The sequence below is a fragment of the Sinocyclocheilus rhinocerous genome, unplaced genomic scaffold (assembly GCF_001515625.1).
Source record: "Sinocyclocheilus rhinocerous isolate Xijiao unplaced genomic scaffold, SAMN03320098_v1.1 scaffold200, whole genome shotgun sequence".
Lineage (NCBI taxonomy): Eukaryota > Metazoa > Chordata > Actinopteri > Cypriniformes > Cyprinidae > Sinocyclocheilus > Sinocyclocheilus rhinocerous.
In genome coordinates, this window is record NW_015641014.1 from 1,485,796 (window position 1) to 1,501,811 (window position 16,016).

Sequence of the window (16,016 nt, forward strand, 5' to 3'; positions counted from 1 at the left end):
TGGTCCAAATCCCAAATTTATCTGTATGTAGCCCCGCCCACCATTGTCTTATTGGTCCAAAACCCACGTTGCTATGTATTACATATCAAATAAGTTCTGAGTGGATGTGATTTAGTTGCATCATGCAGCATTTTCACATTCGGAGCTAACAGGCAAATTATTTGTCATGTCGCACTTGGTTAGGACACGGTGAAGGACTACGTCTCCTGGTCTCAGACCAAACTGTCCTGAAAAACCATCTTTTTTTAAATTAGCTCCGCTAATTAGCTTTCTTGAACTACGGAGCCATCAGAGACATGGGAATGAAGCTTGTAAAGTGTAAGATGGCAACCCAAATCCACAGTGGTGGTGCACAGTACAGGGCCAATGACACACTGAGGCTTCGAAAAATATCCGCAGTCATTCTTCGGTTCAGTTCGCGATGTAACCGAACGTTTGGCTGGGTGTGGAATTCATTGACTAGACCATACTAATGTAACATATCATCTTGGGATCTAAAGGGATACGTCCATGCGGCAGATTTGGCGATTGATATGCATTTACCACTCATAATTCAGGCCGAATAGGTCGGCGTGATACTTACCCTTGTATCTCCGTCATGGCGGCCTCCCTTTATATTTACTGTCAGTGTTTCACAATGTCTATGGTGACTTTTTCCCATCAGGCATATAACGAAACGCAATACTGAAACGTTGAAGTTCTCAACTCAGAAGTTTGTGTGTTTCTTCAGAAATCTCTTTTCATGCTACACATATATTTGCGATATTTGACCCCCGGTATCATTAGGGGTTTGGTATGAACATCTTGAAATTATACAAAAAATAAACAACCTCTACATGATAAACAAATAAAGAGGGCTCGGGTCCACCGGACGGAAGAACGAGGCGTTGAAAGTTTGGCTCGTTCCCCTTCGAGAAGTTTCTGCTCTGGATCCAGAATTAAACAGCAAGAGGGCGAGCCACGCGTCTTTGGCTGCCGTTCATCTGAATCGTCCGGAAAAACAAAAATCAAACTTGGATCAGAGAATATATGAAAAGCAAGTTGGATGCGACAATCCATTTGAGGTTGATGTGTCTCCATCTGTTCTTAATAATTTGGACTTTTATGATCCATCTCCTCTGTTTTTTAGGCTGTTCAAAGCACAGCTCTTACAGGTGGACCTGCCACCCTTTGTTCTGCGGGCGAAGCCCCACAAAACTGACCACCAGGGGCGCTGTGATTGGTCCAGACTGTCACAGAATGCCACTGAATGTCCAGGGTTTGAGGCTGGATGAGATGACGGGTGACGGCGAAGGGCGAGTGTCACGCTAGCGGGGTGAGACTACTTCCGACAAGGCAGGGGCGGCTGGAGAGACAGCACTCCGGGAGGCGGCACTGTCTACCAGGAAACACAAAGAACCTGTGAATCACCCGTTACACCCGACTGCAAGGTTACTGCCAGTGGACACAACACAGTCATACAGTGTTGGGGAGCAATGAACTTTTTAGTAGCATTTTCAGTAACAAGTTATTTTAGGGTAAAAGGTAACATTATTCTACTCTTCCTCATCTGTTATTTCGGGAAGTCTGATTCATTTTAGTGAATCGGTTTATGTTAATGAACTATGAGTCACTTTGTGCTATTTTACATAGCAATGAATACAGTATTTCACAAAGTATTCCTTTTTTTTTTTTTTACTTACTAGATTTATATACATAAAATTAATATGAAAAAATATATACTTTCTATAATAAACATTTATAGAAATAATAAACACACACACGCACACACACACACACACACATAGGGATGCACCGATACCACTTTTTCCAGTACTCGCCCGATACCGATACTTTTATTTTTGGTACTTGCCGATACCGATGCCGATACCTATATTTTTATTACATTTGTAAATTTTTTAAATATTGGGTACAGAAACCAAAAGGGTATGTATAATGTTAGTTGATATATTTATAAATCCTAAACAAAGTTATAATTGTCTATATAAATATGCATAATTATAAGTATGTGTATCTATAAATGTAATCTAAACATTTAAAAATATGAATATATACTGGTCTAAATATATAGACACAAATCTATAAACACAAATCTTAATGTATAAATGTAGACAGTATTTCACAAATTATTTGACTGTTTTTTTACTTATTACTTTGTATGAACGTACATTGTATATATATATGTATTATACAATAATTTATGTATTATGCATTATACAAATTATATATATATAATTGATATTATATAAAAATATACTTGCTATAATAAAGTATATTTAAATAATAAACATATATGCATTTTGAGGGCCAAACAGGAAATAATTATATGAAGTAATTAAAATAATTAAAATAATCATATGGAATTTGATGATATATTTATAGATCCTAAATATAAAAGTAGAATTGTAAATCTGTAAATGTATATGTGAAAATAATTATATATACAATTATATGTATGTATATCTATAAATGTAAATCTGAACATTTCTACTTAAAGTCTCTCTCTCTAGAGAGAGATACAAGAAAAATAATTAAAAGAAATCTGAATATATATTTATAAAAATGTTTCAGTGCTTCTAGTTGTATTAACTGTAATTAATGTAAATTTATCTGTTCAAGTTTAATGCCCGCACCCGAATTCACCTTTGCTCATTTCCGCCCACATATATTTTAGCATATTTTTTGGATAATTTCCATAAAATTTCATTTAATACTCAACACACAGAGCCTCCAGACAATTTCATTAGAAAAGATCACAAATTTATGGCAACAATTGCTGAAGAATGATTGGTAATTTACCATTTTAACAGCGGGGCTTAGTGAAGCATCGATTGAGATCCTGCATTGCTTTCGTCAGGTAAATACTCTGGTCATTTCTAGTCATTTATTAAGAAAATTCAACGTAGTTAGCTACATTTTGTTAGTAACAGGTAGCTTGATTTTTGTTTTAACCACGTTACTGCTTCCATCAGTTTCAGTGTGGCTTCCCAACACTGTCATGAGCACATGCACACAGTGACACAAAACTACACACAAACACACTGTGCAACCAAACACAGTTAAAAGATACAGAGACATGCGACGTATGCTAGTGTGCCAATGCAAACGGAAACAAAAGCAGATAGAAAATCTACAGACATAAAAGAAATAAGCAGAGAGGCGTGCAGGATGCCACGAACCGTGTCTTTAGAGTGTCCCATTATGAAGAAATAGGGTGAGGCTAGAGTGTCGCTTTTCATGCACATGGTAAGGTTGGTAGGTACCATTCCTACAGGACAGGAAGTAAAAGACTGAACTATTGCATTGCAGATTAGAGTTAGAAAAAACAGAGCAGCTGATAGAGGAGAGGAGTTAAGAGAACACTAGTTACAGGCTACTAGACGTTTTGTCACTAATTGAGAGTTCACTGAAAGGTTTAATTGATATAGTGAGTCATCAAAGGCTTTTAAGCTTTTAACAGAAAGCTTTCAGTGCAAACAAACCGTCAAGACCACCATATCCCGGTTGAGCTATTGTTCCCCGGTGCACCCAATAAGCACATTTATGAGCATTCGCTCCCTTACTTCAACCCAAATCAGCAGGTTTTTAGTTTAAAAACACGATGATCAATTCTATGTTCATCTGAAAAGTTGCTAATGGCTGCAAAAACCTACATTTCTTTTAAACTGAACAACTTTTAAAAGATTCAAATGGTGTTTTTTGGCTTTGTGTGTTGCGGTACCCACCATATTCTGGCACCTGTCCCGTGCCTCTTTTCAACAGCAGACGTACTCGACGACCGCCAGCCTTGATGAGCTCGATGGCACGAGTGTGACTCATGTCTCTCGTACTCTCACCGTTAATTTCAATAATCTGATCTCCAACCTGCGAACATGAGGAATTAGGGGAATATTTTACATCAGGATGTCGTATCACCTTGAAGGCTTTCTATTTTATGATAATTGACCAATTAGAATCAAGTAATAAATACAAAGACACTATTCAAACGTTTGCTCACCATGGCTGCATTTATTTGATCAAAAATACAGAAAAAAAAACAGTAATATTGTGAAATATTATCATAATTCTATGTAACTCTTTTCTACTGTAATATATTTTAAAATGCAATTTATTACTGTGATGCAAAGCTGAATTTCCATCATCATTACTGCGGTCTTCAGTGTCACATGATCCTTCAGAAATTCTAATATGCTTCATTTTGAAAACAGTTGTGTTGCTTAATATTTCAGGATTCTTTAATGGAAAAAAAAAATCAGCCTTTATTTGAAACAGATTTGTATCATTATGTCTCTTTTTTGTTGTTTAACATGAATGACAGACAACAGGAATATTAGGCTGCTGTCACTTTAAGAGCTGCCCGGATTCAATATACTGTTACACATGTGTTTTCTTTCTCCGCTGTTTGCTTTCACTTAAGACCTAAATTACAAGGATACTTGCAGAGACGGCATTTTTACACATAATACACAAGTGTGTGTATTTAACCATTCAAGGCCTATAAAGCAGGAAAAATAACTCCCGTTTGAGCACCGTCTTCACGATGTACACGCCTCTGACAGCGCTCAGAAACAGTCTCTCAGACAGCATGCAGATATAGAAAAATGAGTTCTCTTTCGCTGCTGATTGCATTTCAGTGGCTTGAGATCACTTGTTTTTAAACGGCAATGCTTAAAAACGTGTGCAAATGTTAAGTTTTTGTGACCACATAGCACAACAATGTCACGTGAGCATGTAACCAATATAGAGACGATAGTCAAAAATCTCTATCGGCTGACACATTTCTACCAGTTAATCGTGTCTACCGGTATATCGCCCACCCCTATACTGACCCCAAACTTTTGAATCGTTGTACTGTATATGCTGCAAATCAAATGTACTTTCACATTAAAAAAAAGCATTTTTCAAAGGGTGAGACTTTCAAAATAGATTTGAACAGTTTGAGTGTGAGACTCTCATTTGTAAAAGTGCAATTCTAAAAAGGCTTTTCCATCTAACAGTCTGATGTTTTCTCACCCTCATTCTGCCGTTGCGGATCGCAGGTCCATCCTCAGCCAGTCTCAGCACAAACAGGTCCATCTTGTATTCCCGTCCTCCGCGGATACTAAAGCCAAATCCCTTCACACTTTTCTCCAGATCCACAGTGAAATAGTCATAGTCCTGGAAAAAGAAATACAAATTTAAATAAATAAAAACATTGAAGTGTGGCACGCCGCTTTTCAAGACAACCCCCACATTTGACTTTTATTTAGCTTTTATCTTCGATTTAAATGTACTATTAATATTTAATATTAATTTATATTCATGTACTTAACACCAAATATCACAAGAAAATGTATGCATTTTAATATGTTATTTATTTATTTACTTATTTATTTTTTAATTCAAAATACAAATACAAAGACAAATACAAATGTTCTATATTTTATATACAAAAACAAATTGTGCTATAACAGGTTGCACAGGAAAAACATGGCACTTGTAATGGTGATTTTATTGATTTTCCAGCTGCATTATTATACTGTAATTGTTTCATATTCTGGATGTCAAGTAATATTTTTGTGTAATAAAATGTGCAGTTAGACCTGTGGTCTGTAATCGGCGATGGAGTGCTGTCTGTAGTCTATGAGAGCAGGTGGGTGTCTGTACTCAATGGTGGGCGGCTGTCTGTAGTCTGCTACAGGAGGATGTCTGTAGTCCACCGGAGGCTGTCTGTAGTCTGTATATGCAGCTTGGCAGATATCTGGTTTAACATCCTGCCTGGCTTTTACCTCCGACCTGTAGGCATCAACAAGGCCAAATCAAGCAATCCTGTCCCACAAGTCAACAGGCTGATAAACTTCATCTACACATTTCCCACAAACTTCAAGTTTAAACCACCTAAACTCTCTGTGAATGTTGGTTTAAATACTATTACGTCTAATACACAATAAAAACAACACATGCAGTTTGCTTAATGTCTAACAGTGACCTTTTATTCCCCTCTCTGACCATGTGACCAGGGTTTTGCTCATTGGCCATATTTATCAAGTCTCAGTTCCCATCTTTCACGATGCATAAATCAGAGCAGTCTTGAGCCAACCCTGGGAAAAAAATGTGCAAACCCTGCCTGAGAGGAGAAGCATGTATTATTGAGGAGGTAAATAATTCATCATGAAGTGTTAAGTGATGTTACTCGGGCTAGTGTGAGAGAAAGACAGCAGACGCTCGAAGCATGATGTGAGACTGCCCAAGGCAGTTTGGTTGAGCCCAAATTTCAAGTCAAAAGGAAAAATCTAAAATTATATATTTCAATTTATTTTAGTATTTTTAATTTAAAATAATTTTAATTAATTAAAATACTTGATTAATTTATAATATATATTTCATATAAAACTTGTTTTTTTTTGTATCAGTGGAAAAGGATTGTAAATGTAAACAAAACATTAATGACAATTAAGTAAGATTTCTCAAAAAAAAAAAAAATCATTACCATAATGAAAAACAAAATTCGATATTATTTGATTTGTAAACTACATATACCTCATGACAGTATGCTTACTTTATTTTTTTAATCAATGTATTGCAGTAATTTTTATTGTAATACATGATAATTTTTTTAAGTAGAGCTAATATTTTCAAAATTACAAAAAAACTAAATACAGTAATGATTATTTTGGGTAAAATGTGCTTAATGGTCATATAAAAAATAATGCTACAATCCATAAAACGCAATATGAATATAAAGTGCTTAATTGTAATAAAAATAATGTCATGCAAAAATGACAATGAACAATAGAACGATAGATAGATAGATAGATAGATAGATAGATACACTGAACAAAATTATAAACGCAACACTTTTGTTTTTGCCCCCATTTTTCATGAGCTGAATGCAAAGATCTAAGACTTTTTCTATGTACACAAAAGGCCTATTTCTCTCAAATATTTATCACAAACAAAGTGGATGGATTATCTCGGCAAAGGAGAAGTGCTGACTAACACAGATTTAGACAGATTTGTGAACAATATTTGAGAGAAATAGGCCTTTTGTGTACATAGAAAAAGTCTTAGATCTTTGAGTTCAGCTCATGAAAAATGGGGGCAAAAACAAGTGTTGCGTTTATAATTTTGTTCAGTGTAGATAGATAGATAGATAGATAGATAACAGAATGACAGAACGATAGATAGAACGATAGATAGATAGATAGATCGATAGATAGAACGATAGAATGAACGATATAGAACGATAGAACGAACGAACGAACGATCGATAGATAGATAGATAGAGAACGAACGAACGAACGAACGATAGATAGATAGATAGAACGAACGATAGATAGATAGATAGAACGATAGAACAATACATAGATAGATAGATAGAACGATAGAACAATAGATAGATAGATAGATAGATAGATAGAACAACAGATAGATAGAATGATAGAATGATAGAACGAACGAACGAACGAACGAACGATCGATCGATCGATAGATAGATAGATAGATAGATAGATAGATAGATAGATAGATAGATCGATTGACTGATTTCCAGGCAAACAGTACCTGGTGTCATGAAGGTACAGCTGTGGTGGGACTGGCACTGATCCGACGGAGGTGGGCTGAACTCCCGGTATGCCCGGATCCACAACAGGAGCAGCCTGAGTCACAGCTGAGCCCGACTGCATGGCCTCCAGGCCGGCCTGACTCACAGGCAGACTGCTTTGAGTCACTGGTGGGCTGCTGTGCGGAGCTCCAAGGCCCAGCTCCATCAGCAGGGGGCTGGGCTGCGTGGTGGCCGGGCTGGGGTGGGGGGCTGGTGGGCTGGGATGAGCCATGGTCGGGCTCTGCTGGGCTGCTGGGCTGGACTGAGTCTGAGGGCTGTGCTTCTGGGCCACCATGGGACTCTGCTTCTCTGATGTAGGGGCCGAATGAGCACCGTTTACGTCTAGGGCAAAAAACGTTTGTGTTTACAAAGGAAGAAGACAGAAATCTTTCTTTGTTGCAACATATTCTGATCATACCTTCTTCAGGGATGATGTGCAAGGTGACAGTGAGTCCAGCGTCTTTGATCAGCTTGACAATGTCAGCGTGAGGCATGTTGATGATAGACTGACAGTTGACAGCCATAATACGATCACCAACTTTCAGCTTCCCACAGCGATCAGCCGGACTGCCCTCGATGATGCGGCCGATCTTATGTGGCACAGCTACAAAACATATCAATGTAACTAATGTGAGAATTTCATGTCAAATATTTTGGTCATATTGTAGTTTTTAAAAAAGATATAATAAGAAATGTAATATGTCCTTCCAATATAAAAGGAACATAAAAATTTAAATAATATTTAACAAATAATATTTTTTATATTTATAAAAATATAAAGTCTGTTTTAGTACTGTAAATAATTTTTTACATTGTGATATTTTCATCACAACTGAGCATGATTTCCATTTGAATTCTCATTATTGTAATACATTTTACTTTTGTAATCCCCCCCAATAATTACTACAAATATAATATAATAATAAAAATAATAACAATAAATTAATATAAGGTAAACATTTTTTATTAACATTGTTATCATACATTTATTTGATGTTAATAATTTATTTACATTACTATTATAAATATTCTCAATAGTAATCTTAATTGTACTAAAATAGGTTGCATTTGTTATAATACATATTTTATTATTTTATATTTATACTTATAATTTATATAAATTACTATTATAAATATTCTCAATAGTAATATTAATGGTATTAAAATAGGCTTCATTTTTGTTGTAATAAAGACAAAAACATTTATCATTAATGTAACCATAATAAAAAATATATATATGTATAATGTATATGCTATTAAAATATTCTCAATTATTAATCTCAGTGGTACTAAAATAGGCTTCATTACTATATAATAATAAATACTATAATAATAGTATTTGAAAAATATTTATTTGTAAATTATATAAATTACTATAATAAGTATTCCCAATACTAATCTCTAATGGTACTGCAATAGGTTATATGCACACAAAAAAAAACTTTTTTGTAAATTTTGGGCTGAGATAGGTGTAAAATAGATTTGTTTGTTTGTTTATTGATATTTATTCATTTATTTTTACAGGTTTTGTGAGATTTACCCAAATGTGGATAAGATAAATCTTTAACTTTGTGGACTGTGTTCTTGGACACATAATGGGCATAATCTGCACTACAAACTGAACTTTACTCTAAGATAATAAAGAGTCTATCTTAATAAACATGTCACCATGTGTAAAAGAACGCATTAGCGTTCACCAGAGCATCAGATAAACAGCTGTGAAAGGAGGACTTACTTATTGTGTTCGTGGTCTCTGGACGGTTGAGGGAGCTGATGATGACAAAGCCAAAGCCTTCGCTTTCCTTACGATGGATAACTACATCAGTGGTGGGGGGCAAGTTGACCGGGCACACGGCATGACCCCGGGGAGAACTGCTCTGATTGGCCGCTGCGCCGTTTTCCTCACAAGGGTGGCCTGCAGGTGGCAGCAAACACAATGTCAGTCGATGCAAACACATAACCACAGCAGTGTGACTCCAGAGATGATTGCCACCAATTACTGCGCTTTTACTTCTTGATAATGTAATTCCAGGCATTTGAAATAATAGTCAGAAAAATCTGTTGTTGTTTTTTTATGGAGCATTTTTTTAAACCTTTTTTTTATTATTATTTCAAAAAGCCTGCATATGTGTTTCATGTTTTGTATGATATTTAATACATCAGGCTTTAATAGTGGAGGAAAAAACACCTCAGTTTTATTCAGAGGCCCAGATTGAACGAAAATATTGCTGATATTTATATGGCCAAAAGTAAGATGAAATTCTGATCGTTTTTAATGTAAATACATTTTTTAACAGTATAGGCTACATAAAAATGCATATAAATATCTCCAAAAAATGTCTTAGTAGATATTTAAATGTTTAGTTTTGCATATAATGCAATGCAATACGAGATGAGCAAATAAACATCCCTCAAATGTCTGATATATCATATTTGACACATGATTTTTCTAAAAACAATTGTGGAACAATGATAATCAAGTAAACCTGAATTGCTTAAGTTGAGTAAATGTTCATCTTGAAATATTAATGACAACATGAAAGTACTTTTTAAAAATCAGTAAAGATTTCACAGCAAGAAAACACAAGTACCAAGATCTGAAGGTGGACATTTTTACAATTCCACTAAAAGGCCTTTTACTTGCAACAAAAGTAAATCAGACGAGATTTTATCATATTGATCATTTTCATATGAAATATGATACAGTAGGCTTTATAGGGTTAAAGAAACTAAAAAAACAATTGCTTGTTACTCCTCCTAAATACCGATATTATGGAATGAGCTGTTTTCTAAACCCTGACAGTGCAGTAAGTGACTAGTTTTGAGGATCAAATTGTTGCTTTAGTTGGTTTGCTGTCAATGGAAGCTTTTTTGAGGAGAGTTTTGCTCACCCTGCTGCGGCAGAACTCTCCTCCTGACGGTCAGGGTGACCTGTCCGCTTCGTGCTGCCGCGTGCATGAGGTCGATGACGTAGTGGTGTGGTCTCCCCGCCACGGGCATCCTGTCAACCGAGACTAGCTCATCTCCCGGACGCAGTCTGCCGTCGCGCTCCGCAGGGCTGTTCTCTATGATTGCTCCGATCACAATCTGTGAAGAAACATCAGTCATCATGTTAATGTGAACATATATGCACAGTCTCATAATAATATTGTCACCGCTTTTACATGTTCAAACGGCAATATTCTTGACAAGCTGATGGGATTATACATATCTAGCCTGATAGAAAGTTGCTCTCAACTGCTGGTATTTATTAAAAAAATGTAATGAAATTACCAAAGACTACTAGCTAAAGACGACTGTAAATAAACTGTCATTTGAAATCCAAGAAAATCCATGGCAATTCAGTTTGGAGGCTTTTAAAATCCACAACTCTGCACAAAATCTGTCAAATTAAGCAGGTATTTATGGTATCAGATCATATTTGATAGTCTATTTAATATATACAGTAGCATGGTACGGATCAAGGTTAGTGTTATTGTTAACCATAACTATTATGAAGAAGAAAATAAGCAGTAAAAAAAAAATGTGTTAACTAAAACACAAATAAAAAATGAAGTGCAAAAGAATAAAACAAGGTTCTAAAATCCAAGGAAAAATAATTTTATCTGGAATTGTACATATTTGAATTATTTCTCAACCCTGACTTCAGACTAGCAATGTATTCAGTCAAATAAATCAATAAAAATTAATAAAATTTCTATTTAATATATACAGTAGCATGGTAAGTGCAAAAGAATAAAACAAGGTTCTAAAATCCAAGGAAAAATAATTTTATCTGGAATTGTACATATTTGAATTATTTCTCAACCCTGACTTCAGACTAGCAATGTATTCAGTCAAATAAATCAATAAAAATTAATAAAATTAATAAATATACAACAACAGCAATCCAATAAAAAAGCAGCTGTTTGATTGACATGTAAAACAACCAAACACAGTGTTGTGTGTCTCATTACAGGCAGATGGAACGAAAGGGATGAAAACTACACTGAACTGAAATAAAACTAAAATGCGAATGAAATTTAAAAAATAAATAAATAAAGGAAAATTCAATAGAAAACATTTGAAAAAAACAAAACAAAAACAGAATAAACAATTTGGACTGGGCATTATAATAAAAATATCACAGTATAAGTAATTTTAATTTTATTGAAATGTCTCATAATATAGTTAATTTTGCTGTCAATTTAACCCCACAAATTATATATATATATATATATATATATATATATACACACACATATATGTGTGTGTGTGTGTGTGTATATATATCATGTAGTATATACATAATCATGTAGTAAAGTGTATACTTTAAAAGTATTTTTTTTTCTTTTGAAGCTTCATGGACACAAATTTATCTCATAAAATAATGTACTCAGACACATCATAAGTCTGACATATTATCAGCAAAAACAGCCTGCACTAATGGGGTCAGTAAGATTTTATTATTATTATTTATTTATATATTAATAAAAACCATACTTTTTATTCACAATATGTTTTCACAAAAACATAAGCATAATCTAATTATTTACTGGAGTAATGATGCTGAAAATTCAGCTTTGCATCACAGAAATAAATTACATTATAAAATGTGTTAAAACATTAAATATTAGTTGTTTTAAATTCTAATAATGTTGGTCAATATTACTTTTCACTGTGTTTTGATCAAATAAATGTAGCTTTGGTAATCATAAGAAACTTATTTCAAAAACATAAAAAAATCTTACTGATCACAAACTTTTAAACGGCAGTCTGTGTCACTCATCATCATAAATCCCAGCTCTAATAATCACTACCTACATTTTCAAAACTATAATAACCACTACACTCATATACCATATTACCACGGTACATGCCCAAAACAAAACAAAAAACATGGTTTTGCTATGGTAATGTTGTACAAGTAGCTGAAAAAAATTTATTTTATGAGATAGTAGCTCATGGAGCTGTACAGATATGAACCAGTATCTGTTTATCCTGCCCCATACGAGCCTTGTCACGGGCCTCCGGACTCACAGCCTGCACCGCCTCGTCTCCACCTAGGATCCTAAAGCCGAAGCCGGTCTTCTCACGCAGCAGGTGCACTTCCACTTCCTGATACTCCACACCTGAGGAACAAGATTCACAGTTTAGATCACACGCACCAAACTCAAGAGTGATTTAAACCATGCTGCTTCCTTGGATAGGGATATTTAACCACCCAACAACCACACAGCAACACATTCAAATCCACTCGAAGATCCTATAAAATGTAAGAACTGATCATGTTTGACATGAAAGCAAAGAGCAGAACTTCTTCAAACCGTTCCTAAACCTGAACACAAGCCGAAGGATCAGAGAACGCCACACGTTATTTAGGTCACCTCACAAACTGGAGTGCTGAACCTTCTGATGTAGTGGAGAATGAGAGTATAGTGGTAGACAGAGAGCTAAATATAGAGCACTGAAGTCACATGGGTTACATAAATTAGCTATTGAAATGTGACTAACAGCACATGTGCTCTGTGACATAAAGAAAGGGAAAGCAGCACATTCCTCTACTTGCCTGTAGTAGGGGTCGACCGATATGTGTTTTTCAAGGCCGATGCCGATACCGATTATTACAGATCAAGTAGACCGATAACCGATATTTTGAACCGATATATATGTCTGGTGTAAAAATGAAAATTAATGTCAAAATTAAGAATAACAAGGGCTCTGACAAAAACTGCCTTCCCTGGTGTTGGTTGAGTGTAGTACTCCCACAGTAAACTCTTTATTTTAAAGAGTTAAACTCTTTATTTTTTGGCAAACAAAAGGTTTACCATTAAAATTAAAACATGGAAGAAATAGCGTATTGTGTGATTATTCTTTTAAACAAAAGTTGTAATAATTGTTGTAGTAGTCAGGGGTTAAAGCAAAAAAAATAATCTTTTGACTGAAAATTTTTCCTCTGCCAAACCCCATTCCTCAGCCATACTGGTCACACACCCAGTTTAAGAGCAGTGTTTTTCTTCTTGTAATCAAGAGCGCTTGTCCTCCTAATTTAAAAAAATTAAGGAGCACCTTCTGATCAACAATCAAAAATTCTGATAAAAAATTAGCCTTCCTAGTTCCGTCATCTGTCATCGCGTTATAAGCGCGGAACCTGCGGGAATGAGTATAATTATTATTAATAGCCGCAATCCTGCGCCTGAAATTCAAGTCCTGCTCTGTGTTCTCTGCTAATAACCCGACTGTGAATGATGCGAACAGCGTTATGTTGTCAGTGAGAAGCTGCAGCCGTGGCTGGTGTTCTGACAAATAATGCTACCTATCAGATTATGCTACCAACAAATCGTCAGAACACCGGCAGAACAACAACAATGTGCTACATGTTTCTTTTCCCCTCATTTTTTCCAATTGACGGAAATCCGTCGTAGCGACGGAAAACTTTCATCCCTGAGTAGTATCGGGTTGCCATGAGGAACTTGTTTCTGTAGGTTTATGTAAATGATATGAAGATAGTTTTACTCCAATGAAACTGTCAAATGCTCATGAAGTGACTCTTAGAGGGAGTCAGAGAAGTTCTGGAGATGTTGTTCATGTATTTATGTCCTCATGTAGTGAGATGACAGAAGCTGAAATCAGCGCGAGCGTCGCACACTCATAGATAATATTGAGGTGTTTTGCAACTTCAGTGCAACGTTAGTGGATTGGGATCTATTGCAACTTAAGCAACGTCTGCTGCTGCCTTACCTTTGAGAGACAACTGATGCGTGATCACTGAAGCAGCTCCAGTTAGCAAGCGCTTTTGGAGTGTGAGTGAATTCCGCATTGATTGGTCGGACTCGTGACTACCAACAAATCAGATGGGCGGTGGGCGGAGACTGCTTTAGGCCACAGAGTGGTGAGTTCTGACAGGCTGCATCAGAGCCAAATAGTGCGTTTCAAAATTAAGTCATTTTATCGGCGAATCGGTTTTGAAAATGACCGATACCGATAATCATAAAAATGCTTAATATCGGCGCCGATAATCGGCCAGGCCGATAATCGGTCGACCCCTAGCCTGTAGAGTCTGTCAGTGTCCGAGGAGGGACTGGCTCTGTGTGAATGAGAAATGAGAGCTTCAAACAATGAAATTATTTTAAAATACTTTGTACTGTCAACTGGCTTTATGCTTTATTTATGCTCATATGTGGAGGAGTTACAAGAAACCTGTCAAGAATTTTAGAGGCTCATATTTCACCTCAAATTGAAAAGAAATAAATTATTATATGAATTTTTGTTGGATTGAAGAAAATGAGGCATATTTTTTTCTGGTTGTGACATTATTTTCATGAAAATAAAGCACATTTTGCTTTCCAATTGGCATTAATACAATTTGAAAAAATATTATTTAAACTGTGTTACAATATATTTATATATTTATTCACTGTTTATTTCGTTCTTTCTTTATTTCCATGACTTTTCCATGACCAGTCTAGTTGTTGTTTGTGATAATTGGATTACTTTTGTAAAAAATTATTTTATTCAGACCATTTCGCTAAAGACTCACTTTGTGAAACTGTTGTGACTCTGTATGGCTTGTGAGCAAATGTAATTTACACCAGAGCACTTTCCAGCTGATGAAATAAAAAAAAGTATACTCATTACACAATATTTAATATCAAACCAAGATTTTTTAAATGATTTTTAAGATAAAGATTTAAGATGATTCATTTCACCAGTTTCCGGGACCCTCATTTATCAAGAGTGCGTAGAAAAGGTTCTATATTTTGTCCTACGAATGAAATTTAGAATGTGTGTAAGTACAAAAAAATCTGTATTTATCAAACGTGTGCACGAGGTTCTTACGCACACCAGTAAGTAATCATTAGTTGATAAATCCCACATGTTCTTAAGTATCATTCTTGTTCACGTTCATGGTCATTTGCATTCAGAAACGCCTCCAATGAACCATTTATGGTGACAGCACCTCCCTTTATTATCACGTGAATGTATACGTCCTCACCGAAGTCATGGCAAAGAAAGCGGTACCGACTGAGAAGCCATTCTGTGCTCTCATTAAACAGATCAGCGCGCTCTTTGAAAACACATTCTCTGCGCAGCGCATGGTTTGCCAAATCTTCCAGCAAAGCGAGATCAGCCATGTCCATATAGCTACATTTCAAATCGACTTCCCAACTGTCTTTTATAGCTTTCACACTAATTGTGCAAATGTTTAGCTTGAAATATGAAATTATTAATTGAGTATTTGCAATTAAAGGACACAGGACACATGCGGCGGCACTTTCTTTTTGTAGTATCGCCATTCTACCACTAGATTTTCTGTGTAAGCATGCTCAGAGTTGTGCTTACATTTACACACATTCCTACGTAACAAGTACAAGTTGGTAGATCCCACACTTTGCGTGAAACTGTTCTTACGCACTCATTGCGCACACATCTGTGCGTACGCACTGTTGATAAA

The 16,016-nt window shown here is 35.5% G+C and overlaps 1 protein-coding gene across 1 annotated transcript in view; it reads right to left on the reverse strand.

The window, feature by feature from the left end:
- LOC107753655 (membrane-associated guanylate kinase, WW and PDZ domain-containing protein 2-like) overlaps window positions 1–16,016 on the reverse strand; it is a 106,226-nt gene continuing 90,210 nt past the window's right edge. Inside the window, exons 11-21 of the mRNA XM_016569862.1 lie at window positions 14,613–14,648; window positions 12,578–12,693; window positions 10,474–10,669; window positions 9,318–9,497; window positions 8,001–8,186; window positions 7,543–7,924; window positions 5,583–5,775; window positions 5,014–5,157; window positions 3,726–3,864; window positions 3,180–3,268; window positions 1–1,378 (exon numbers count right to left, since the gene is read on the reverse strand). Coding sequence (XP_016425348.1) covers window positions 1,322–1,378; window positions 3,180–3,268; window positions 3,726–3,864; window positions 5,014–5,157; window positions 5,583–5,775; window positions 7,543–7,924; window positions 8,001–8,186; window positions 9,318–9,497; window positions 10,474–10,669; window positions 12,578–12,693; window positions 14,613–14,648 — 1,718 coding nt within the window. The 3' untranslated portion in view covers window positions 1–1,321. The remainder of the gene's footprint in view (window positions 1,379–3,179; window positions 3,269–3,725; window positions 3,865–5,013; window positions 5,158–5,582; window positions 5,776–7,542; window positions 7,925–8,000; window positions 8,187–9,317; window positions 9,498–10,473; window positions 10,670–12,577; window positions 12,694–14,612; window positions 14,649–16,016) is intronic.